This window comes from Rattus norvegicus, chromosome 10 (assembly GCF_036323735.1).
Source record: "Rattus norvegicus strain BN/NHsdMcwi chromosome 10, GRCr8, whole genome shotgun sequence".
Classification (NCBI taxonomy): domain Eukaryota; kingdom Metazoa; phylum Chordata; class Mammalia; order Rodentia; family Muridae; genus Rattus; species Rattus norvegicus.
Window position 1 is genome coordinate 53,968,902 of NC_086028.1, and position 25,904 is coordinate 53,994,805.

Below are 25,904 nucleotides of genomic sequence, written 5' to 3' on the forward strand. Positions count from 1 at the left end.
GAGCAGGAGAGCCATGGCTGTATGAGGAGAGCAGAGGTTGGGACATGATCACATATATATTTGGGGCATAAGGAGCCCTGTTCTTTCTATTCTGTCACTAGTGGGAAATGTCCTTGAACACTATTGAGTTACTCACCAAAAAAAGTCGTTCTTGTCACGTGGCCCCTGCGGTATGAGTAGCTCCCTGTCATATGACCTGTTTCCTAACTCTAAAAGCCAACTAATTTGGGGGTGGGGGGTCTGCCTCTGTGGTAAAGCATGTGCGTGGTGTGCACAAGGTTCTTGGCTCAATCCCCACCATCACAGCTGGCCTGCAGGAGGTATTTCAGGGCCATACAGGGCTCAGGTGCCCTGACCTTCTGCATCCAGATCTTATGTCCATGGTAGTGTCGCTGGAGACCCCAGAAAAGATTTGCTGTAGACTACCTGTTAAGATAAAAATGCGGAATAAGAGTTTCAAAACTTAATGATGGTGCAAATACATAAATCTGGAATTTTTACTTGTTTCTCAGGTACCCCATTTCAAATAGAAAATTGTACAAATCAGTATACCACAACAAAAACCTGCAGAAGTGTAAACATGTTTACAAGTGTTTTCCCTTCATTGAAACAAATGCTGGAAAACTGTGTATGTTTATATATTACAAGAATTAACAGGGAAACGTGCCAGTGATGGGCTATGGCATCCCAGTCTCCTGAGTTCTCAGTCCGAGTTCGCAGAGTCTGTAGGCAGATTCTTAAGTCTGTCGATGTTAAATAGCTGATGTCTGTCTTTCCTTTCAGCCGACTTACTCCTGGAAGGCTTTAATAACTACAGATTCCTCTCCAACGGCTACATCCCTATTCCTGGACAGCAAGACAAGGATAACTTTCAGGAGACCATGGAAGCCATGCACATAATGGGCTTCTCTCACGAAGAGATCCTCTGTACGTGTGTCCTACTCTGCTCTTCACTGTTAGAGCCCACAGGAGATAACTGGGGAGCTAGTGAGAAACCCCGAGCCATTACCAGAGTTACGTGGAGCCAGCTTTTAGCACCAGAAAGTTAGGCTGTGTCTCTGCTACATTTTGATCATTTCTCTCCTTTTCTTTTTATCGATATAAAGCAATGCTTAAAGTCGTGTCTTCAGTGCTGCAGTTTGGAAACATCTCTTTCAAAAAGGAGAGGAACACTGACCAAGCTTCCATGCCCGAGAACACAGGTAAGCCAATGAGCACCGCTCTTGGCCTTTCCGCTTCAGCTTGGGGTTGAGGTGGCCTCTCAGTGTCCTTCAGTGGCCTCAGACTCCTGGATCCTCCTGCCTTCTAACTACAGGGATGCACTGTGTGCTGGACTCATTGGAAATCTAATTTTTTTTTAATGTGAAACGTTTCTTTTTCTAAATGTTGACAATGAATTTAAACACTGGTCAGGAATAAAAGATAAATACCAAGAGGATCTGGTTGTAGGTATTGGGAGCTGACAGATTGTTTCTGAAAGGACATGAGGACCTCTATTGCCTCCTAGGTCTCACTGGGTTATCCGTGGAGCACTATAGTCAGTGACAACACAGTAAAGTCTGCCACCCTTGAGATAGGCTTTTGGGGTAGGAAGATACTCCATCCCAAAACCTACATAAAAAGTCAGATGTGGGTCACATCCTTATAATCGAGCAGTATGGGCATTGGTGGTCCCTGAGGCTCCCTGTCTAGCCATCCCAGCCTCATCTATCTCAGACGTAAGGTTGATGCCACTAACAGCCCCCACGTGCTGTTAGCTTCCATGTGCATGTGCACAAATGTACACATACCAAAAAACACAGACCCCCAAATATAGCCCTTTTTGATAACCTACTTGAGGGTCTTTAGTATTTATTTCTGTGTGACTCCTGAGAGACTGGCTCCCCTCCTATATCATGCTCACCATTTCCTGTTTTACTTTTAAGGCAGGGTTTCTCTGTGTAGCCCTGGCTGTTCTAGAACTCACTATATAGATCAGGCTGGCCTCAAACTCCCAAACATCCATTTGCCTCTGCTTCTGAGTGCAGAGACTAAAGGCAAGAACCACTATATCTGGGTCACGGCCAGCATTTCTTGACCAGGCTCATCTTCCTGGAGTGTTTGACCAGTAGGACCCTTTTGTGTGTCATTCGGTCGCATAGGTAGACTAGCAGAAGGGCTCCATCTCCATGTGCTTGCCTCCTGCTCACATCCTCAAGTGATTTATTTTAAGTGGAGTGATTTAAGATTTAAGGTAAGGCATGTTATGGTACAGCTTGGATCTTGAAGTGACCCAAAGGTAGACAAGGAGATCACTCTTCTAGAAGGCTAGGAGGGCAGAGGTTTCCTGTCTCACCAATGTCTTGTTGACCCAGAAGAGTAGAAAGCATTTGTCAGCTGACTTGAAGTTTTAGCACCCTTGAAGACAAGAGCTTTCCGTTGCTTTGACGCCATGATTGGATCCCAAGTAGAAATAAAGCATTTAGGAAACTTTTACACTTCAGTTGCACAGAAACTCTGCCACCTGCTTGGGATGAATGTGATGGAGTTCACTCGGGCTATCCTCACGCCCAGGATCAAAGTTGGCCGAGATTATGTACAGAAAGCCCAGACCAAAGAGCAGGTGAGTCCAGTGGCGGCACTGATTACAAAGGTGTCGAAATTAGAAACTGTGGTTGGTCAGTTACCCTGCTTGACACGTACCAGACTAAGTTAGGAAGAGCACACACAACTGTCTTGAAACTGAGTGAGTTTTGTTTTTTCTGTAGTTTATTATTTTTTTTTGGAGGAATTTCAAATTGAATTTTGTAAGTAAATGTGAAATGTCATCTCCAGTTGTCCCCTAGCTGATAAATAAGTTGACAGACAAATCTTGTGTTTTGTACCAGCCAAACAAGACAAAAGCCACCACTTCACTGTCTTCTTCCTGGGTGGAAGAGCAGCAAGAGCAGAGGGGTCGTGCATGCCTTTAGTTGTAATGGCTTTAAGGATATGAATAGCTTTGATTAAGAAGGTTAGAAGTTGATTTTTTTTTTCAGGGGCATATTGCCAAGAAACCAGGCTGACGAGACAGATGCAGTTGTCCCAGGCCTGCTCAACGGCCAGTGGTTAGCCACATTCTCATAAGTGAACTAATGGCTCTATTGATATGTACACTGAGATGTAATTAAGCAGTGCTTGAGATCTGGGTAGCATTGAACTCCATATTACAGCTACTAAGGTTTTGAAATGTCTTTGTTGAGACCACTTCTTGGATAAAAGGTTGGTGTTATCTAATTACAGGCAGATTTTGCAGTGGAAGCATTGGCAAAGGCTACCTATGAGCGGTTGTTTCGCTGGCTCGTTCACCGCATCAATAAGGCGCTGGATAGGACCAAACGCCAGGGAGCGTCTTTCATTGGGATCCTGGATATTGCTGGTTTTGAAATTTTTGAGGTATTCCTCATCTCTCTCCCTTTTGCTATTTTGTTACTGTTGTTTCTTCTAACAGATTTAAGGTTCATCCATGCAGTTCTGTGCCAGGCAGTCAGAGCAGGTACGTTTCTTGCTCTTTGTCAAGCAATAGACAGCAAATGGTTACTCAGTTCACAGATTTGTCCATAGCAGTGAAACATTGCAAAAAGATTGTTAGGTGCGTGCCTGCAGTTAGACAATCCTGAAAGACAAGAAGCTGCCAGCTCAGAAAGCTTCTCTTTCTGGGTGGACAGACTCCAGTGCTTCCGAGAGAGAGCATTTACCAAAGGTTAGATTGCTAGAAGTCAAAGTTGCTAGGAATTCATGGTTAACCAAAGGAAAAGGGGGACAGAGATGCAGAAGTTGCCATCCTGAGGAGCCCAGAGTAATGGATCAGAGCAAAGGTGGCTTGACTCAATGGGTCCAGGGAGAGTAATTTGATAGAGGCATATGACAGGGTGTCAGCCTGTATCCCGTGAAGTCATATCCAAAGACTGATGACGGGTAATACTTTGCATCATACACTTCTGTCAGTCTTTAGAGAACTAGATAAAACTTTCAGTGTCAGAAAGAAACATTTTTTATAAATACAGATCAAATACAGTCCAGACCTCTGTAATTGTGCTGTGCCTGTCTCCTCTGACAGATTATGTAGAGGCGTGAATGTTAGATCAAATGCTGCTGCTCTGCCCAGTGTTACCAGTTTTGCCACAGTCGAGCATTGAAATGCTAACTCCAGCCTCACCCAAACTGGATCACTGTGGGAAGCAGCTTTCTCCGCTCAGTTTGCACCACTACGCTAAGAAACCATAGTATGAAATGATGAATAACTACCTGGAGAAATCTTACAATGGCCTGGCCTTTTTAAAAATTGCATTAAAAAACAATCGTTACCTTTCCAACGGTGTAAATAGAAGATACAGTGAAAGGAAAAGCCCTATTTACGGCCATGACAAAAGCAGAGGAGACATGTGAAAATGGTCATGGAGAAGCCTGCGCAGGGCACCTGACTTCTGGTTTCACAACCAGAAGTGATGTGTATGAGGTCCTGCAGGGTGGAGGAGAACTGTCACATGTGGAGCACTCTTTTATTTTTATCACGGAGTTAGAGCTAGAACCATGTGCTGGTTGGCTTTATGGGCACGTATACGATTCTGAGTCAGGCTGGGTGCATTCACAAGCACAGGGCTGGAGAGATCGCTCCACAGTTACACTGGCTGCCCCTGCACAGGACCAGGACTGGATTCCCAGCAACCATGTGACAGCTCACAGCCATCTGTAATGCCAATTCTGATATCTTCCTCTGGCTACATGCAGACACATAAAATACATAAAACTATTTTTAAAAAGTAATACAGCTTTTAAGCTTTTAAATGTTAGTGAGGACTTAATTTGATAATTTAATGAGGTGAGGGTTTATAAACTCAAGTAAATTAGTAAAAAATGAAGGGATTGTGGAAGAGGAGATCACTGCCTTCCAGTTCCGTAGAGTTTAAAACTGACACAGAGTGTACAAGAACACAGCTCATACGCTGTCATCTCAGATGTTTAATTCTCTTAGAAGATACCATATTTGGCAGATTGGTCCCACTGTGGAGAGAGCAGACAGTATGCAGTGTCCACACCATGCCCTCTCCCCTGCTGCTACCCACTCTAGTCTCCTTTAAACTCTTGAGCATCCTAAAACTTCATGCTATGTCTTTTCCTATCATAGTGGTCTACTTAAAGCTAAACAACATCTTTTCTAGTGTTGATAGCTTAAATACCAACAGAGCCACGTGGAGTTGCTCATTTAACAGCCCGGACCTCTCAGGAGCAGCCGGGCGTTATGATAGACACAGCAGCTAACAAAACCAAAATCTATGTCCAAATGAAGCCAGCTTACCGTTCTGTTTGCTGTACTTTAAAGGGTATAATTGTTAGTTAATAAGAATTTACCTACATTCATTCCAGGGTTGGTCAGGTAGGATTTAATCAGAAAGGCCACATTTCCAAAGCAGCACTAGTACCAGAGAGCATCTGGGTCCTCTCACCTAGACGTTAGCCCTTATCTTCTTACCTTGGAAGCTTTTGCCATTGGCACTAGAAGGTTATATAGTGGATGTTAGAAGTTGGCTCTTGCCACTCCTGGAATTCAGTATATTTGAACTGTCTCAAATATTTGGGAACTGTTTCCTTCCTTGTAACTAAGGCATACGATCTGGTAAGCCCTAATAGTTACATCTTCAGGACACTGCTGCTTCTGCCTGAAGAGAACCTTCTGTAGGAGGCTGAAGCATCTCAAAATCAGGACTGAGGTGACACCAAGTTTACCAAACACATTATCTCTACTATTTTGTGTTGCTTACTAACAATTTTCTCTAATAAATGTTTACTTATTGAAAATTAAAAATGTTATCTTCACAGTGGCACAATATAAATACAAATAAATAAAAATGTAGTTTTGATAAAAGATTTTAAAAAACACAATTAAACTAAAAGAAAGGAATTAAGGTTACACAGACTTATGAGTGCATCAACTATTTTAGAAGGGTCACAAGAAATGAGTGACCCAGCTGACGTTAAAGAGCTGTTGGGAACAGAAATGAAGCTTACATCTCAGGATAGCTCTTTTACATCTAGAATGAATGCCCTGCATTACTTTAAAACCAGATCTTTCTGGGCAGTTGTGACACAGGCCTTTAATCACAGCACTTGGGAGGCTCTCTGAGCTAGCCTGGTCTACAAAGCAAGTTCCAGGACAACCAGGGCTGTACAGAGAAACACCCAGCCAGGTCTGAGTGGGAGAGCATCTTAGCATGCTTACCCCAGTTCACACCCCAGCACTGCAGTCAGAATCACTTTAAAATTGAGTTATGGGGCCGGAGAGATGGCTCAGTAGTTAACAGTGCTGCTGCTCTTCCAGAAGGCCTGGATTTAGTTCTCAGCACTCACATCAGGCAGCTTTTAGCCACCTATGCCTCCAGCTCCAGGTAAGCTGAGGCCTTTTCTGTGAGCGCCTGCACACCTACCATGCTCACACACTCATGCACATAATAAAAAATAAAATCATTAAAATACATCTGATAATTTAAATATTCATTATTTTTAAAATTTATTGCATGTAATTAAGTACAGTACATGTTATAAACCCAGAGACAAAGCAAAACCTAAATAGACAGTATGTATGTAGCTTCTCTTTGTGTGACTTAGTAATATACAGTGTTGGAAGGCAAACAGTGTCCCTTCCCATATGACCTCATTCTAAAGAGCAAACCAGCTTCATGGGCTGTGAGATCCTGAGTGGCCTTTCCAGACCATAAATCTACATAAGATGGAGAGCAATTGAGCCTCTAATTCAGAGCCACTTGTTATAATGAAAGAGGTTATTTATGGGTATGTGGTACTTGTGTGAACAGCATGGAAATAGAATATGGGTTATACTTATAGAGTAGATAAATTAAGAAAATTACATGTCTTAATTTATTACTAAGCAGAACAGTTGGGTGGGGGTGGGGCAGCATTCACAGAAAAATGAGGGCAATGGCAATAATAGATGAAGGATGCTCAAATTCACTTTGTCACAGCAGGGTAGTGTCACATTTGATATCGGCCAAGGTCGGGCATCTGCTGCAAGAAGGACCCCCATAGGAAAAGAAGCAGGAGCCTTTACTCATTAAGAGCATTATGTGTCGGGCTCAGGCTGGGCTCCCAGCAACAATTCCTAAGCTGATTCCTAGTTCCATCTTTTACATCACTGTGGACCCTGCTGCTCCATGAAGAGAATGAGACACAGGCAGGCGCAGCCTGTAGCTCCCCTGCAGCTCACAGGCCCACGTGCTCACCAGGATGCCCTGAGCCTTTTGCCCTCTCTAGGTCCTCATGTTGCTCTTCCCCTCCTTGCTTTCTATTTCATTTATTCTTTATTTCTATCCCTTAATTGTTCATTAGTAAGCACTGAGATGTTTGGTAATGTAGTGTGGCTATCTAGTCTCTCTTACTTACCTTCTCTGCCTCTCTCTGTCTCTCTGTCTCTCTCTCTCTCTGCCTCTCTGTCTCTCTCTCTCTCTCTCTCTCTCTCTGTTAGACGTGTGCGTGTGTGCATACGTGCGTGTGTACACTCATGCGCATACATACTCATGCAAGCACAGAAGTCGGTTCTTTTTCTGCTACATGGTTCCCAGGGATTGACCTTAGCTCATCAGGGCTGGCTGTAAGCACCTTACTCAATGAGCACTCTCACAAGCCCTCTCCTAACTTTTCACAGTGCTGTGGCAGTGGGGCAGGTGTAAGTGAGAGGCAGAGAGCCCCGCCCCCCATTAGGGGGTAGTCATCAGCTTTAGTCTCAGTAGTATCGGTGATGCCTAAGGAATAGTTTAGAATAGTTTTGGGTAACTAAATGACTAAGTGTTCCTGTCTCCCCTCCCATGACTTGAAACCTTCAGCTGAACTCCTTTGAACAACTATGCATCAACTACACCAATGAGAAGCTGCAGCAGCTGTTCAACCACACCATGTTCATCCTGGAGCAGGAGGAGTACCAGCGAGAGGGCATCGAGTGGAACTTCATCGACTTTGGTCTCGACTTGCAGCCCTGCATCGACCTGATAGAGAGACCTGTGAGTGCCTCCTCCTTGCCCGGCTTCCTCTTCTGTTGAGCAGAGCCTTTAGTTTTCTTTCTGGCACAATCTGAGGCACAGTCCAGGAAAATGATATTCTAATAACACGATCTACATAAGTAAAAGCGAGTGATCTGGCAGTCAAAGCCTTCATTAGGTCTCCTCAGGTGCAGCTTTGAATCCCTGTCCTTGTGTTTGTGCATGTGTCAGGTAATGTGCCTTGGTCCTCACAGACCACAGAGACCAGTGAGATGGTAGCACTGTGTGTACCCCTCAAAGGGGGTGTGGCACTCCACTTGGCACACCTCCTTCCTAGGTAATACAGGAACACTTCTCTGAGAATAAGATGTGTCACATAAACTTAGTTTTTAGGTAATTGAATTTGAGCTCAGCCTTTTGTAAGTATTTTTTGTTTTTGAAGTATGTTTGAGAGGGCATTCTTTTGGCAAATATACATTTAAAGACACATGATGTGGGATAGTTGACAGCTTAGCTCCGCCAAGACAGGGTAAGCTAGTCCTTCACAATAATTCCTGCCTCACTTAAGGTTTGTCAGATGGTTCTAGGCCAGAAGGCTGGAGACAGATGCTGTGAAGGGAGTGAGAGAATGTTCTAGGGCGGGATTTGTAATCCTGTGATCCTGCCTCAGAAGCATTAACTCCCTTCCACTCTAACTCCAACACAGTAGCCTGCCGCTGTGACCATGGCTCCACCATGGCTCCTCCGGAGGTAGCCAACCTTGGACAATATGGATTATCCTCTCTAACTGATCTGAAACCCGAGGGTTTTGAGAAGGAACCAAGGGGTAAGGGTCTCGCTGTAGAAGTGATCCTAGGTCCCATGCACCGTGCGCTCCAGTCAGCTCTGCTTGGGACTGTCACCATCACATTTCTTTATTCATGCTATAATCCCTACTTGCCTTTCACATAGCATCTTCACCCAGTAAATACTTGAAAAAAATTGTTTCTAAAGGTTTAAGAATGAGTCAGAGTGTGAGTTCAGTGTCATGTCACATGCTGGCACTGTAGCGGTAAACAGTGACCTGGAAGCACTACCCAGGAGCCCATTGCTCTCTAAATACTTTATTTCAGTTCCCAAGTCATCCAAGGGAATGGCATGCTGTAGGTCTTTAATTTTTTTTAATTCACAACATAAATGAACCTGTTAAGACTGGAATTTAGTTTTGTGCTATATCATACCTTGGGAGGCCATCCCCACTAATACTTCGTTTTCCTCACCCCTGCCCCACTAAAATCCTGGCAAGGCGCGGCTGATGTGCCTTCTGTCTCTAGATTTGTCAAAGCCTTTTAAAGTGATAGCTGTGTTACCCCCTTTCATAATTTATTAGTCACTTTTCTGTTGCTGCGATAGAACCATATGACTTCTAGGAAGAAGGGTTTAACTTAGGTTCAGGGATCCAGAGGGAGGAGAGGCCACTGAGGCAGGTGATTTTGGCGCATGGCAACAGTCATGGTGGCAGGAACAATTGAGAGTGAGCCAAGAATGGCGTTGTGTGGCTTTGAAACCTCAAGTGCTGCCAACAAGGCCATGCTCCCCCAACGGCACCAGCTAGGGACGGATTATTCACAGGCCAGACTCTGCGGACATTTCTCCTTAAACAAGCACACCGTGCTGCTTCAGACACTTCACCAACAAGAAATTACACAGTCTCTTTAGTCATCAGTTAACAAAGCCCTGAACTGCAGCATGCAGCGTCTGGTCAGCTGAGCTTTATATATCTCCAGCAGCCGTTGATCATAGAAAACTAACTTTGACCCCTCCACCCCATTCCCTCCCCCAGCTCCTTTCTGGCTCCTGAATTGGATGATTTGTGGAGAGTCTGCTATAATTAGTGTACTTATAATGTGCATATTTCAAGTTTCCAGGGCTTATCCGATGTTATCCATTTCTTCCCTGTTCTTAGTAACTTATGATCTGTGTTTGAACTTTTAGCTTGTTATGGCTTGGACATACTTTCCATTGGAGAAGGTGGTTCTCTCCTAGATCTTCATGGAGCTGTTAGTTGTGGAAGTAAACTGTCAATCACCCCGGTGGTGCCACTGCTAACTTGCTGGTCCTCACTGCCTTTCATTCTCAGGCCAATCCCCCTGGTGTGCTGGCCCTCCTGGATGAAGAATGCTGGTTCCCCAAAGCCACAGACAAAACGTTTGTTGAGAAGCTGGTTCAGGAGCAAGGTTCCCACTCCAAGTTTCAGAAACCACGGCAACTGAAAGACAAAGCCGACTTCTGCATCATCCACTATGCAGGGAAGGTGAGAACCCTGAGGTTAAACTCGGTTAGAGCTCTGCATGGTGGGGCTGTGGGGATGGCTCACTGGGTAAATGCTTGCTGCCCAAGCATGAGGGGCTTGGATTTGATCCTCAGCACCCACATAGGTCGGGCATGATAGAGACGAACAGGTCCCCAGGGTTCACTGCCCTGTCCGTTCAGCTGAAATGACAGGCTATAGGATCAGTGAGAGACCATTCAAAAACAGGGTGGAAAGTGATAAAGACACCTAAGTGGACCTGGACTCCAGGTGCGCATGTGCACACCACACACTGAAACTAAGAACTCCAGGCATGGTGGCACACACCTTTAATCTCAGTACGTGGGAGGCAGTGGCAGGCAGATCTCTGTGAGTTCTAAACCAGCCTCATCTACAGAATGAGTTCCAGACCTGCCTTGGCTATAGTGAGAACTTGCCTCAAAAAGAGGAAAAGAAACAAACTTGGCTGGACCTGTGCTAAACACTTAGGAAGATCAGACCCTGTCATATTAAGAAACAAAGAGAACGAGAGAGAGAGAGAGAGAGAGAGAGAGAGAGAGAGAGAGAGAGAGAGAGAGAGAGAGAACCACTGTTTGTGGTTTTGCCACATGTGATCTAAGGCCATAACGAACATGTTTAAATATATTTTTACAGATGTCTGCCACTGAGACAGCCCAGTGCGGGAATTGTTTAGTGAAAGTCTTTGATTAGACTTATGATGGTAATAAGTTGTGTGTTCTTTATTTTTCCCTCTTTGGTGTGGGACAGGTGGACTATAAGGCGGATGAGTGGCTGATGAAGAACATGGACCCCCTGAATGACAACGTGGCCACCCTCCTGCACCAGTCATCAGACAGATTTGTCGCCGAGCTTTGGAAGGATGGTGAGATGAGCTTGTGTTTGTATTTCAGCTTGGCCTGGATCTTCTGTAGCTAAGGTTTATTTACAGTTCTCTCACACATATGTGTTTGTATAGATCCATACATTTTTATTGCTTTAAAATCTTTCCCTAGAGCACGGCTGCCGTTATGTCAGAAGTTACCCATTTCATGAATATTTGGATTAGGAAATAAATACAAACCATCTGCCCCCTTAGTCAGACACTGTGGGACATATAGAAATGGTATACATTCAGAGCTACAGGAAGCTACAAGATCCCTCAGGCTTCCCAGTGACATTTGAGGTTATGACATAAAGGCACAGGCACAGGCAACCTGAGAAGATCCTTTTCCTGGAGCTGTACACAGGTCTAGCAAGCTAATCTTCCATCATGCACGCATGTGCACAAATACACAGTAGCCAAAGAGTGAGCTCTTTGATATCCTGCATACAGACCAGTTGCTTCTATTCTCATTAATCTTCGTAGTTCTTTCATATATACAAACCTCAAATGATTTCTGACTTCTGGTGACATTTACTACAGGGTAGACTTTACTAGGATACACAATGCTTGTGTTTCTTTGTACCTAGTAGGAGCACATCTTTTAGTGTTTAGCTCTCTGCTGTCCTTCATCCTGGTTGTGTCTCTCTTCACTGGGCCTCAGGTCATGCCCACTGGTTCAGTAACTAACTCAGTTTTCTTGTTACCATCTCAAATTGTGTTAGCTTAGCCATCTTCTTAGAGGTAGAGAAAAAGAAACACAGTAAATAGAAAGGGTTTGGGCAGTTAAGGCAAAAGAAAGAGATAGGGAAAGAACAAAGAGAAAGTCTTCAGGGGAACAGTGACCACGTGAAGGGCAGTGTACTCACAAATGACCGTGTGTAGTGGGCAGGACAAGTATATGAGGGAGCTCATAGGAGTGGGGTACACCATCCACATGTGTGCCTGTGTCCTGGGAAGAGATGTGCCTAAGACTGTACAAAGAGGGGACTTTAGGAGAAGGCTGGCTCTCCTACAGGTTCATAGTGTCCCTTGCAGTGACCCAGTTAGTCAGGTGCTATCTGAATACACAGCAAAGGATCTGAGCCTCACTCAGTCCACAGGTGCAGAGTGGGGCCGTTCTGCTCTGTGATATTAAGTCTTATCACCATGGAATCTGAGAAACTGAACATGAAGCAGAGGAAAGGACTGGGCTCAGGGCATCCCAGGGCCCTGGTACTAGGAAGCTCAGCACTGGGTTGGCAGTGTGGCTGTGGGGTGTCTCTCAAAGGAGTGGCATGCAGTGCTGTCATAAATATTTGCCTATTTACTACCTGGGGTAGGTCATACTCAGTCCCTCTTCCTCCTAGCTTGAAGAATGAGTTAGCTTGGCTTGGGGCAGGGGAGGGAGTAGAGTAACCTGGTATGGAGACAGAAAGCCAGCACTCAGGAGTCCCTTCCGGCTAGATAGTAAGGCTGGGGCAGAAAGGGTCAGAGCCAAAGTGAGGCTGTGGTGATGTAGCCTGACCCAGACGGAGGAGTGCCTAGAAGACGTCACTGAGCAAAGTGCATCGACATAGTCTATTCAGTGAATACAGTAGCTGTCTCCTGGGGAGATTGGGGGAATCCCTTACAAGTGAGGGATGCAGAGACGATGGGTAAGAAAGGGCCTGTAAAGGCCCCAAGACTGACAGCTTCGTAAAAGAGGCAACTCCTTCTGTGTCTTCCTTACCCAAACCATCATTCAAAACCCTCTGGAAGCATAAAAGATCTGTTCCCTGCCCACAACAGACTTGTCATGCAGTTAGGAATATGGGAAAAGTGTGTTTGTTTTTTCTGAGCTCCCTCCTTCCATCCTTTAGTTGAGAACAATGAAAGGATCAGGTTCTAGGATAAAAACTCTGTAGGTAAAGGTGGGGATGACGGCAGGAGTGACAAGCACACCAGGGGTTACTGAGGATGAAACTTACAGCTGAGGCCATGTGTGGAGAGAGTGCCACCTAACTAACACAGATACGTTTTTTACTGGTTTACAGAAATGCTCTGAGGGAATTGTCACAGCCTTGGCACACCCTTTTAACCCTGTCTGTCCATACTTAGTTTGCCGCTCTAACCATTCAGCTGCACTACTTCTCGATGTTAGCTCTTGTCCTGCTACAGACAAGGCTTGAATCCTGTGGCCACTCTTGTCAGAGTAGAGTGAGAAGTCTTATCTACCCTGAGTTTGGTTTGACTCTTATAGCTTCTGCTCGCTAACGATGTCACTGTTGGTAGGGCGAGCATCCTGTCACCCACCAGCGCAGGTGGACATCTGGTTAAATCTGAGTAACAGGAGATCTGAGAGGTCAGTGCTATTGCAGAGCATTGTGCAGGCAGAGAGCCAGTCCCAGGCTTTCCCAGGCTTGAGGACTGGATTTCACTCACAAGGGCAGTGGTGGGCTCTCTCTGAAGTTAGGTGAGGAAGCCAAAGTCGAGAATTGTCACTTTGTAGAGATCTCTTGGACTAAGAGGAACATTTTTCATAGAAAAAAAAAGGCCCCTATTTCCTTTTCTTTCCATTGAAGTGGGTGAGTTGGCCACAATGGAGAATGTCTAATGCTTGCCTACAGATTGCCTAAGAATCCCCCTTGAACTGTAGAAACCTCGTGCTAGAATCCAGCTCATGTGAGAGTTTCACACAGTTTTCTTAAGCCCAAACCAAAAGGAGTAAGTGTATAGATGGCAGCCCTGCCCTAGAGACTTATTAAAAGCTGTTGCTCGAGGTTTTCCCACTGCATAGGATTCCTGCCCTTTCTCATGCCTTCTGTATGCAAGCAGCAACCACTGAAGACTGCATTGTCATGTATGTGAGCCTCCTATGCGTAACCCATGATCAGAGCTCCACAATTACTTTGACATTTGCTACAGCAGAACTTGAGTAGTTAACCTGATCTTTTAGAAATTTGTATTTGAAGTAAATTATGTTTCCAAAATCTGTACTGGAACTTTTGACAGTAAAGCCACTGACTTTGCATTTGTCTTAGCACTCTAATTTAACTGCTGTCTTGCCCTGATTTGCCAACTGCAAGACAGATCAATTAGTACCTCATTGCTCTTAAATTTTGTCAATATGGCATGATGCTCACACCTGGTGTTGGGAATTTGCTCTTTCGATTCAGCTTGAATGTATTATGTAAAGAACTTTATCGAAATGCACAGATTCTTGAAACAGTAATTTTTACATAGGCTCTGCCCTGGACCAGCTACCTTGGTAGCCCCATTTCAGAGTTTACTTGTGATGTCAAATGTCTTTCACACTAACTGAAGTGTTTGTGTATCTGCTCTTCTGTCCTGTTTTCACTGTTTCTCTGCCTTAGAGATTCAGAATATTCAGAGAGCTTCTTTCTATGACAGTGTTTCTGGTCTTCATGAGCCGCCAGGTGAATGTATACAGCCTGCAGGGCCTCCAAATCAGAAGGGTCTTAAGGCCACAGGAGACGATGGTGGGGTGGGGGCTGGCAGGGCGGCCTGGGAGGCGGGGTGTTTGGGGGTTTCTGGGGTTTCTGTTCGTTTTTGCTCACAGGCCTGCATGAACGTCCCATTCCATGCTCTTTTATTACTTCCCGGCAAGTGTTTGAGTGCAAACCGGTTCAGTCGCTACTGCCTCCACATCGCTTGTTACTTTATGCATAGCACTTAGAGCGCTGCATATGGAAAGGTATGCCACTCACTACCTTTCCAGTCGAGCCATTTTGATACACACTTCTGCAAGAGAACAGCTAGGATCTGCTCTGCTCAATGACGTCTCTGCTATCCCTGGGTCACCTTTTACATTTTCAACTCCTAAGGAATCCTAAGAAGGAAGTCTCTCTCTCTAAACTATATTTGGTGAACAAGAGTTTGTTGACCTCAGGATTGTCGTTCCCATCATTGTGGCTTTGGTTTTGACCTGGGATGTTGTCTGGCTGTTGCCTTTTCTTGCACTAAGCCTGCCTGTAAGGCTTGATATAAGTTCGTTTTGCGATTGAGGTATAGTGGAATGTTCTTAGAATTTATACTTTGGTATCCCCCTATTTTCAGATATATCCTCACCATAGCTAGAAGGTTCCCAAAGTCCAGTATATTGAGAAACTCACCTAGCCTTCCAGTTTTTAATGAAATTGTCAAGTAGTAATATTTGAACATAAAGTCACTTTCATCTTATAAAATGTGTGAATTTGGGACCATGAGGATGCTGAACTCTAAACCCATCTGAGAAGTTGCTGTTAGTGGGCTATGCTGTGATCGTCCACAGCAGATTCCTGCCTGCAGTCCCAGCTGACTCTGAGGAAGCCAACTGTAAGCACAGAGCGGAAGGAGAGATGGGAATGTCAGAGACAGTACAGCCCACAGTGAGCACACCCCAGAACTCTGAAAGAGGAGACCTTTAGCCTGCTCGTCTGTGACCTTGGGGAGCACTGTGGGTACTGAGGAAGGCGAGCTAAGGCTGTGGTTTGGAGTTACACAGTCTTCTTATGCTGTGCTCTGTCAAAGTTGGCATTTTGGGAAGGGCCAAGGCAGAAGGATCACGGATTTGAGGTCAGCATGGGCTGCACAGTGAGACTTGGTTTCAAAACAACAGAAAAATTAGCGATTAGTGTTCTGGACGGCTCCCAAAGCCCTCCAGAGGTCTCTAAGGAAGAGTCAAGGCCGGATGAGGGCCCTCTCCTCCCTCAGCATCTGGTTTAGGAAGCATACCAGGATTAAATAGAGGGCGCTGCTGCAGTGGGCTGCAATGCCACATGCCCAGTTTCCACAAGTGGAGACTTCCGCCAACTCTGCTTCTGTGAGTCTGGATCTTTTGAGGACACAGACCAGGCATTTGTTCGTGCTGGCAGAATCCAATACAAAGCCCCTCTCCGATGACTTCATTTTAGTAAACAAGCAGCCAGCTCATCAGATTCTCACCCTAGCACTTAAATGTCCCTGACTCTGTCTCTCCTGTGTTGTGAAGTAGTCTTGAAGTGGCAAAGGTTTCAAACTCTTTTCTCAGAGCCCACCCATCCATCCACCGGCTATGTATCTAGCCTTCGAGTTTGTGAACATTCTATATAGCAAGGTCTTTCTCTCCTCAAAGCATGTTTACGTGTCAAAGAGACTAAGGGCAAGGTGTCAGGTTTAAAGATGGAAATTTGAGGTGCTGTATTTGCGGCGCTCTCGAGAGACGGTGAAAATGTTTCTAGGGATAGATTGTGGATACCTGTGACACTGACCTGCAAGCTAATAGAGATAATGTGCTTCCAAGTATGTTTGTAGCCAGGGCTACATAGATCCTGCCTCAGCAACAAAACAAAATATAGCCATAGTATTGGGGAAATATGTTTTCAAGCTTTTAAGAAAAGAAAATGAGACTCTGGCGGTAAAGTGCTCTCTGAAAGGCACCAAAGAACATAAGGAAAGGGTGTCGGATTCCTGGCAGCAAGCATGGAGGTCCGACAGGCTTCTGCTGTAGCCTGGAGCAGTGATCTTCCTGTCCACAGTTTGGAAGTCCACATTTCTGAGGAGAAGCAGGCAGGTGGGATGCAAGCACACTGAGCCAGCAGAGAGAACGCCCCTCAGAGTTGGTGACAGCTGGTGGCAGGACTGATGAGTTAGTGCCTCTGGACCGGACCCAGACCAGGCTGGATTCTAATCATCTGCCCTGGCACCGATTTGTCCCAGGGTGTCCTTCACATAGAGCACTGTTTAGGCTTTGAGCCCCACGTGTGCCAGACTGCAGCTGACTGATCTGAAAAGGTACCAAGAGAGAAAAAATAACACAAAACGTGGGAAGTGCCAGGAACCGAGTTTTAATTGCTGGCAGAGACTTCCCCTACCACCTTCAATCCTGCATGCAGAGAAGCCATCTTGAGATAGAGTAGCACCTATTAATGTGACTGAGACTCAGACTTGTCTTAATTTATGGAAAAATATTTTAGATGTGTTTAAAACATGGCGGGGAATTTTCTGACTCCAAAAGCAGCCTTTTTCCCTGTCCCTGTCCAGTGAGGCATAAGAAAGGTCAGATAGAATGGTGCATGTGTACTATGGTCCCAGAGAGATCACAAGGCCAGCCTGAGCTATGTAGTGAGACCTCACAAACACTTTTCAAAGTTTTAGAGGAAGCGCCACTTAGAGTAGCAGTAGGATGAGAAGACCGTGCTCCCCGCTGAGTCATAGCTGTTCTAATGCCATCTGAGGTTTGGGGTTTGGGTCAGTCCCAGCTTAAATTACCATTTTGGTTGTTGTGCTTCTTGTTGTTGTTGTTGTTGTTGTTGTTGTTGTTGTTGTTGTTGTTGCTGCTGCTGCTGCAACATAATCCCTAGTAGTGTTTTAGCTTAAGTTTCATCTCCAATGGAAAGTTCAAGGAGCAATATCCCCACACTGCACCTGGTCTGATTGATAGCTGACTCTTAGGTCTTGGGGTCATCAGGAGCATGGGGAGTATCCTAGCTTTCTGTTTTGCCTGTCTGTTAGTTTGTGGTTGGTTTGGTTTGTGGTTGGTTGGTTGGTCGATTGATTGGGTCTTTTGGTTGTTGTGGCTGTGGGTTTAGGTTTTTTGAGATAGGGTGTCTCTTGGCTATCCTAGAATTCACTATGTAGACCAGGCTGACCTAGTGCTTGATATTCAGGGGGTGCAGTTGCTATGGCTGGACCACCACTGTGAGCACAAGTCCCAGCATCTACCTGACAGGAAGAGGCCAGTGAACAGTAGCCCCTGTGAGGAGAAAGCTTTCCAAAGGCTGGGAAAGGAGGGAGAGACCCGCTTGCCTGGTCAGTTCTCCACTAGTGCTGGGTGAGAGGGAGGGCTGTCTCCTTAAGTCAGTCAGCCAACCTCTCTGCTTCCTGGAGTTGTCCTAAACGTTTCTAACTCTGCTAAAATTATTCTAACAGATTGGCCCTGACTACCAATTCCATCCTAGTTGTAAATCAGTAATTGCAGTGTACATATCATAAAGATGTGATATTTGATGTTTCTGGGAGCTCCCAGCAGGTCAGCATTCCATTGCTGAGAACGCGGCAGGAACCCTGAGGCTTGCCTTGCACCTGCTGGAGGCCCTGGTCGGGAGAATGTAGTATATGAGTTCTGCCTGCTCTGCCTGGCTATTAAGTGGACAGTCATCAGCTTTCCCCACTCTCGTGGCTTTTATTAGCCACGATGAGTTTCAAATACTTAGCTTAGTAAGCGCTAATATTTTGCCAGATTGAAAAAAACTCTTTGAAAACATCCTGTTCCTCCTTGCCTCTGAGGTTCTCATCCTTGGGAAGAGCCCATTAAGGATCTCCTTATAAAAACTGGTGATGGCAGTTTGTGGCAGGATAGATGACAAATCCCATTTTTTTGTAATTATGACTATAAACTCATCTAATTCCTGACTGTTCGAGTTTACAGGGTAATAAATTGTAGGACTTTAAATTGTTAGCACTGTTCTAGGAAACCACATAATAGATCCAATGCCCACCCCAGCCCTAGCTGGGCTTGACGGAGCAGTAGTGCTTCCACCTACTGCGGCTTGCTGCTGCGGCTCTTGTGTCTGAGTGTTCCAACTCTGTCTGCTTCTGTTCTCATCATCTGCATAAGAAAAGCCCTTCTAAAATAGACATTTCTCTGTTTGATTTGTTTTAATGAATTTAGTGGTGTGCTCCTGGTCATTTAATGACTTTGCTGAAGCGTTTCTCTATTACCCCCCAGATAGTTTTTCTTAGTGCTGGGACCCAACTCTGAGTTTTGGGGTTTTTTTGTTTGTTTGTTTGTTTTTTTTCTCGGAGCTGGGGACCGAACCCAGGGCCTTGCGCTTGCTAGGCAAGTGCTCTACCACTGAGCCAAATCCCCAACCCCCAACTCTGAGTTTTAAATGGTAGTTTTAAAAGGACAAAGCAACCTGAAAGTCTAAAGCATTGGTTTTTGGTCATTTTTAAAAGTAATGCAGAACTATTGAATTGGAAATGAGGCAGATGGACTGGTGTCTGTGATTGTTGGCTTTGCATGCTGGAGCGTCCAGCATGAAGAGTTAAAGAACCACCCCACCCCAGCCTCCCACAGAGCTAACAAAATTGGATCCTTGGACAGTAATCATGGCATCATCCCTCTCTTGTGGTAGTGATGATTTGTTCTTTTGGTAAACTTTGTTTTCCACCAGCATGTATTTATTAAGTAGCTTCTAGGTGCCAGCAGCAGGCGCTGGCCTGCACTGACTGGATGGTCATGAAGGCAGCAGCAGTCACCCTGGCTGGTGGTCAGAGATCACGGAGGCCACAGGGACAGCTCCCACGGCCCTGGGAATGGCTGGGGAAATGTCCTCCGGGGAATGCTAAGTCAGGGAGAGAAGATACCTAGAACATGTGGGGTGTTTCTCAGGTTTGTTGTGCACTGTGAGCATGGTGGAGACAAGGGCCTAAGTGTTCTTAGGAGGCTAAGGAATGGAGACTTACACACAATGAGTTAGTTAGCCTTGTAACCAGCAAGAGTGAACAGAAAGGATGGATAAGTCCTTGTACCTTGGAGGTTGCCACAGTCTGGCTGGCAAGAATGCAAGGTTGTGTGGGAAAGTGAGCACAGAACGCCAGTGGTGAGCATTCATTCAGGTTCACCGTGCCTCACCACAAAGCGCACCTCCTCACCTCCCTTTCAGGGTAGCAGCTGGGTTTGTTGCAGTCAGAACCTACCACCAGATCACACACTCACTGGTGGCAGGTGTCTCTGACTTTGGCTAAAGTTATGCTAATACTTGGGCATGTGTGACGGGAGAGGCTAAGTGGGATGGGCCAGAGGAAAGACCTATAGGAGGGTTTCAGAATCCCAGTCAGCAGGAAGGGCAGTGTCAGGGCAGGAATGGAAAGTTGGGTGAGCAGCTGGATACAGGAGGACTCCATGACTACCAGCTCCCACTGGAGTGAGCGGTGCTCACACTGGGACAGATGGGGTAAGCATGGATGGACCAGTGTTTTCCCTTCTGTCCATTGTCCTCCTCTTCCCTTTTCCAGAGTGGTCCCCTGGGGCAGATGGCCAGTCCCATAACTTGAACAACCTGTTGACAAGCCCCAGTTTACTTACTTTGCTCCAACCTCCCTTAGCAGCAGGCTGCAGCAGCCAGCCCGCCCTGGGCAGCTCACTCCACTTCTCTCCATCTTACCCATGACCTCATCCACCAGCCTCCCAGTTCTCAAGCTAGAACCCTAGGAGCTGCCCTCCACTTGTCCCCTTTTCATACTAATCCTACAAAGTAGGTCCTTGCGTCAGAATATGCTCTTCTTAGTCATCTCGTTTGTGATGTCACTCTTTCAGGCTGCCATCGTCCCAGGCGAGCCTTCATGCTGGCCCAGCTCGCAGCGCCTCCTTGGTACAAACCTCCTGCCCTGCACTTGCTCACCTACGGCCTCTCCGTGTCTTCATGTTTTAAATGGCAATGCCCAGAGAGAGATCTCTTACCTGCATTTCCCACTTTATGATGTAAATATATTTAAAAATATACTTTGTTCTCTCCCTAACACATGAACCGAGAATGTTAGTAACAGGCATCGTGAGAGCAGATGCAGTTATTGTAAAAGCAGACATCATAGGGACTTGGGAAGAGTCTGTGGAAGGCAGAGTACTTTTGTGACATCCAGCTGGGAGAGAGTACATGGACCTGTGCTAAGTAGGGCTAGGTAGCCAGGCATACGTAATTTAAACTCGTAAATGAAATCACTTGGCCGAGAGCTTGTTGAGAAAAGAAGAGAGCTAACGTCTGTGCGCATTTCTTGCCACACCCTAGAAGGTTTCACATAAGTGTGGGTCCCGAGAGTGCCAAGGTGGACAGGATACGTGGAAGAGAGGTCATCTTGGATCACAAGACTGAAAGAGCTGGGGGGACATTGAAAAGCTGGGAGTGGGCAGGGCCGTTAAGGCCAAAAGTGAAGAGAGTCTAGGAGGCTGCTGTGATGGCAACAGGTAAACATTCGGGTCAAGTAAAACAACCAAAGGCAGCAGCCATTACCTTAGCAACGGGTGGGTCGCTTCCTGGGCAGTGCTGGGTGGGGTGGGAAGAGGTGGGCTAGGAACCAGGTGTCTGAACACTGGGGGGACATGAAGGAAGGCAGCAAGGCGCAAACACGTCAACTGTAGAAAGAAGCAGGGCTCTGCCGATGCAGGCAGGAAGTAGATTAATACAGGGGTGATGCAGGCTCATCCTTTACAGGACAGGGCGGGTGGCTGGTGCTGGTTCCACTGCAAGTGAAAGAAACGAGTGAGTCCTCTGTGGTACCTGAGGACTGAGCTCCAGGGCACTGACTGTAGCTTTCGGGGAGCAGCTTACATGCCTGGGCCTGGGAGCCACACAGCTCTCCATCCTCCAGTTGCCATTCCAGACCTGCCCCCGGGCACTCACTCCTGGGCCAGGCGCTCTCTTCTGCAGAAACCTCTGGAAGTCAAGAGTCACCTGAGATCTTGTACATAGAGTCCCTACTCAGAGCCAGATCCCCACAGAAAAATGAGGAGGTTGTCAGGGGTGAGGAGAGTATCAGTAATAACAGGTCAACTGATATTCTAATTTCTTTAAGATATTTCAGGAAAGCACATGACATCTTATGCAGCAGATTAGTTAGTGGCTGTGCCCTTTTACAGTCTGATCCTCAGGAGGCCCTGTTGTGTAGATGTGTAAAAACGCCATTTGCTTTAACCATCTAGGAATGTCTGAGGAGACACAGTCAGTGGTTTCCTAAAGCCTTTCCCATTTTGTGGTTTTGCATCACTTGCACATTGAGGAGACGGCTGAGGTTCACACATTCCTCAGAATCGGCGTGATGTAATCTTCCTGCACTGTCCTCAGGTTCGGAGGCTTTCTCGGCGAGAGTGCTGGTGCAGGGTAACGTCTGTGTACCGTGAGCCACCCTGAGTGGGCCTGTACAGTCACTTACCTTCATGAGCGTTTCTGAGCCATTTCTTCTTGTGAGACTCTTCCCAGCATCAGTTTGTGTATCAATAATGCCAGCCAGAGATCCTTCCATTTGCCGAGTAATGGCCGATCTCACACAGGCAGAACGTAGCAGACAGTGGGTCCCTGAGCCTAGTGCAGTGGAAGGCACCTACCCCAGTGTGGTAGGTGGGACTTGTAGGCACTGCAAAATCCTGCCATCTAAGTGTGTGGCTGTAGCTCCTCGGCTTGTGCAGTGTCTGAATGTGCTGATTGCCTTTCCTAGACGGCACCTCTCACCATCTGTTCACAAAGCTTATGCTGCTGAATATCACTGTCTGCCCTTCCTCCACAGTCACATTTGGGTCACAGCCGTTCTCTCCTCTCCTCCCCTCTCCCCAGTGGACCGAATTGTAGGTCTGGATCAAGTCACTGGCATGACTGAGACAGCTTTTGGCTCTGCATATAAAACCAAGAAGGGCATGTTCCGCACCGTCGGGCAGCTCTACAAAGAGTCTCTCACCAAGCTCATGGCAACCCTCCGAAACACCAACCCCAACTTCGTACGCTGCATCATTCCAAATCACGAGAAGCGGGTACGTGAGGCAGAGCGCATGCCTGTTCTGGGTTGATGGAGCCTGGGTTCCGTGATTAAACTAGAAAACTTGTCTGCTTGACTAGGCTGGAAAACTGGATCCACATCTCGTGCTGGATCAGCTCCGCTGTAACGGTGTCCTGGAAGGAATCAGGATCTGTCGCCAGGGATTCCCCAACCGGATAGTTTTCCAGGAGTTCAGACAGAGGTATCTCGAACTTTTACCTTTTTTGTCTGTGTCCTGAACATCCAGATATGAACATACCTTAGCAGGAGTAGAAATGCCCATGTGACAAGGACGCTCTCCTTTGTTCCCTGCAAAGGAGAATCCTGATTTTCTTGCTGTCCAAAGAAGCAGCTTCCGCACGCTGAAGAATGCACTCCGTCTTACAGCCTGAAGTTAGCTGTAAAATGAGCCAGACAGCAGGAAACTTCACGTTTTAAATTGTTGTTCAAGACAGGATCCCACTGTGTAACCCTCGCTGTCCTAGATCTCACTGTGTAGACCAAGGTGGCCTTAAACACACAGAGATCCTCCTGCCTCTGCCTCTTGAGTGCTGGGGTTAAAGGTAGATACACAATCACCAGGCTTGATATATTCTTAAAACACATTTCAAATAATATTTTTTAAAAAATAACAATCTAAAAATAGAGGAATAATGTATGTTAAAATACAAATAAAAAGAAATTTAAAATCCTCCAGTAAGAATTCCTGAAAATATTTTAGAATGTTTCCATCTTTCTTCAGTAAATGAATCTGTATGCATCTAAATGTGTATGTGCATGTGTGTATATGTGTGTGTGTGTGTATGTGCGTGTGTGTACACAATGACAGACTTTAACAAGAGTAGAGAAAGGAAGAGACTAGAAAATGACTAAGGTACAAACGAGATGGAGCTTCACGGTTTGCAGAGGAGGCTGATGCAGATGGGGTGGGAAGTGCTTGGGGGTTGATTCTCTAAAAGTTGTTAACCGGTTTCTCCCTTTTTCTTCTGGAAATCAGATCTCAAAGAATTTGCATTGTTCCTTCGTAAAGTAATTAGGGGCTTCCAGGTCAAAGCAGGGTCCTCCCTGCCTGAGTCACCTCTTCCCTACCCCTCACCCACCTAGTCGCAGAAGAGTCAACTCAATGGCTGCAGTTCTAGGTGTTGTCAAGAGCCAGCTGTCTGATAGTCACTTTATTGCTGGGAGAAATAGGCGTTAGTGGCACCTGGGATGCCTTGTTGTCATGGCTGACTTTCTGCTGCAGATTTCCTAACTGAGGTGTGACTGCGTACACTGAGCAGCCGCAACTCCGAGAATGAGTACACCCAGGCCTGAGCCCTGCTGAATGTCACCCTGTTGTCTTCTGGGTTTCTAAACAAGCTGGAGGGCATTGCTCTTACAGCCTTTTCTGTTATCTGGTAAATGCTGACCAGCTGACTGGCTGGAGGTACCAAGAGCCAAATGATCTCATCTTAAAGATGTGAACATTTGTGGGAAATGAAGGAAAATGCAAGCTTTCCAATACCAGTTCTGATTCTTCTGTCAGACTGCTTAGCCCAGGCTCTGATCTAAGAGACTCTCAGTAGGAACCGGACCGCAAAGGCCTGGGGCTGTCCCCTGCCCATCCCCCATCCAGATCTCTTCTCAGTTCTCAATTTGTGCATTCCTGTTTATTATGTCTACGCTTTTCTTTCTCCAGATATGAGATCCTAACTCCCAACGCTATTCCCAAAGGCTTCATGGATGGCAAACAGGCCTGTGAGCGAATGGTAAGATTTCTTCTTTCGTTGATATTTTTGGGTTTTTGAGAGAGGGTCTGTATTGTGTAGCCTTCTGTCCTAGAACTCCCAGAGACCTGTCTGCCTCTGATGTCCAAGTGCTGGGATTTTAAGGCATGCACCACTACATCTGGATTCTTTTTTTTTTTTTTTTAATTCTTATTTTCCTATAACAAAAATAAACAGGCCTCTTCTCTTTTAGATCCGAGCTTTAGAACTGGACCCAAACCTGTATAGAATTGGACAGAGCAAGATATTTTTCCGAGCTGGAGTTCTGGCGCACTTAGAGGAAGAAAGAGATTTAAAAATCACTGATATAATCATCTTTTTCCAAGCTGTATGCAGAGGCTACCTAGCCAGAAAGTAAGTTGACTCCAACATCTCTACTAGGGTGGGGCATTGTGTTTGGACCGTGATTCGAGAGGCCATGAGATTGACAGGCTCTCACCTTGTGGATGGCGCATTCCCATGGGAGCAGCATCTGGATGAACAGATGCACAAACAACACACGGGCACCAGGAAAACACACAGGGCCAAGAGGTGAAACAAAAGGGTTAGAGTTGTGTTTCAGCCTCGGTCCTGGGGACGCCATGCCCAAGCGAGTTTTGCTGTAAGCCAGTCTTCCTGGGAACACCCCTGAAGGTGTGCTTTCCTCACTGTTCCTCAGGGCCTTTGCCAAGAAACAGCAGCAGCTAAGTGCCTTAAAGGTCTTGCAGCGGAACTGTGCGGCGTACCTGAAGCTGCGACACTGGCAGTGGTGGCGCGTCTTCACAAAGGTGGGCTGAGCCAAGGGCCTCCTTCTGCATGGCGCCCGGATCAGCAGGAGATGCAGCTGTAGTAGTGATGAACTTTTACCTTGTCACAGGTGAAGCCTCTCCTCCAAGTGACCCGCCAGGAGGAGGAGCTCCAGGCTAAAGATGAGGAGCTGCTGAAGGTGAAAGAGAAGCAGACAAAAGTGGAAGGGGAACTTGAGGAGATGGAACGGAAGCACCAGCAGGTGTGTGCACCCCCTCTGCATGTGCAGTGACTGGACTTAGTGTACATTGTCACGTCACGTGTTAATTATGAGTAGCCACACCCACTGCCTCATCGTGTTACAGAGGAGGGTTTTTTCCTCGTTTTTACAGTGTTTGTTTTCACTGTAGAATTAAAAGCTACATTGGGCCTTATGATTTATTTATATAAAATAAAATTAACCTCAACTCCTACCCCTTTCTTTTCCCCATCTTTGGACACACAGCAGATCATGTTTGCTGTGAAGCTTATGTCTACCCCTGTAAGGTGGGGCTCCTGGTGCTGTCTGCTCACCTGGCCGAGCAGGGCCCCGCCCATTCCAGCTTCTCTAGCTACGGGATCTTGCCCCACTGCAGTCACTTGCTCCGAATCTTCTCTGGGCAATAGCCATAGTCTCGGTGTTGAAGACTGAGAATGTCATTTGGTGTGTGATAGGCAGTGGTAGTTCCCAAGAACTTCTCAGGGTTGTTTGGTTGGTTTTAGTT

General features: G+C 46.2%; 1 protein-coding gene across 7 annotated transcripts in view; it reads left to right on the forward strand.

Moving 5' to 3' along the window:
- Window positions 1-25,904, forward strand: part of Myh10 (myosin heavy chain 10) — a 132,078-nt gene that overhangs the window by 76,947 nt on the left and 29,227 nt on the right. For 4 of the 7 annotated variants that reach the window (XM_063269927.1, XM_063269928.1, NM_031520.2 and 1 more), the window contains 13 exons: window positions 784-927; window positions 1,107-1,202; window positions 2,484-2,602; window positions 3,262-3,414; window positions 7,857-8,030; window positions 10,129-10,302; window positions 11,068-11,182; window positions 22,450-22,643; window positions 22,729-22,850; window positions 24,327-24,396; window positions 24,608-24,768; window positions 25,073-25,181; window positions 25,271-25,402. In XM_063269927.1, coding sequence (XP_063125997.1) covers window positions 784-927; window positions 1,107-1,202; window positions 2,484-2,602; window positions 3,262-3,414; window positions 7,857-8,030; window positions 10,129-10,302; window positions 11,068-11,182; window positions 22,450-22,643; window positions 22,729-22,850; window positions 24,327-24,396; window positions 24,608-24,768; window positions 25,073-25,181; window positions 25,271-25,402 — 1,763 coding nt within the window. Of the gene's footprint in view, window positions 1-783; window positions 928-1,106; window positions 1,203-2,483; window positions 2,603-3,261; window positions 3,415-7,856; window positions 8,031-10,128; window positions 10,303-11,067; window positions 11,183-14,514; window positions 14,578-22,449; window positions 22,644-22,728; window positions 22,851-24,326; window positions 24,397-24,607; window positions 24,769-25,072; window positions 25,182-25,270; window positions 25,403-25,904 lie in introns of all 7 variants that reach the window. The other 3 variants (XM_017597544.3, XM_063269926.1, XM_063269925.1) reach the window with 1 other exon arrangement.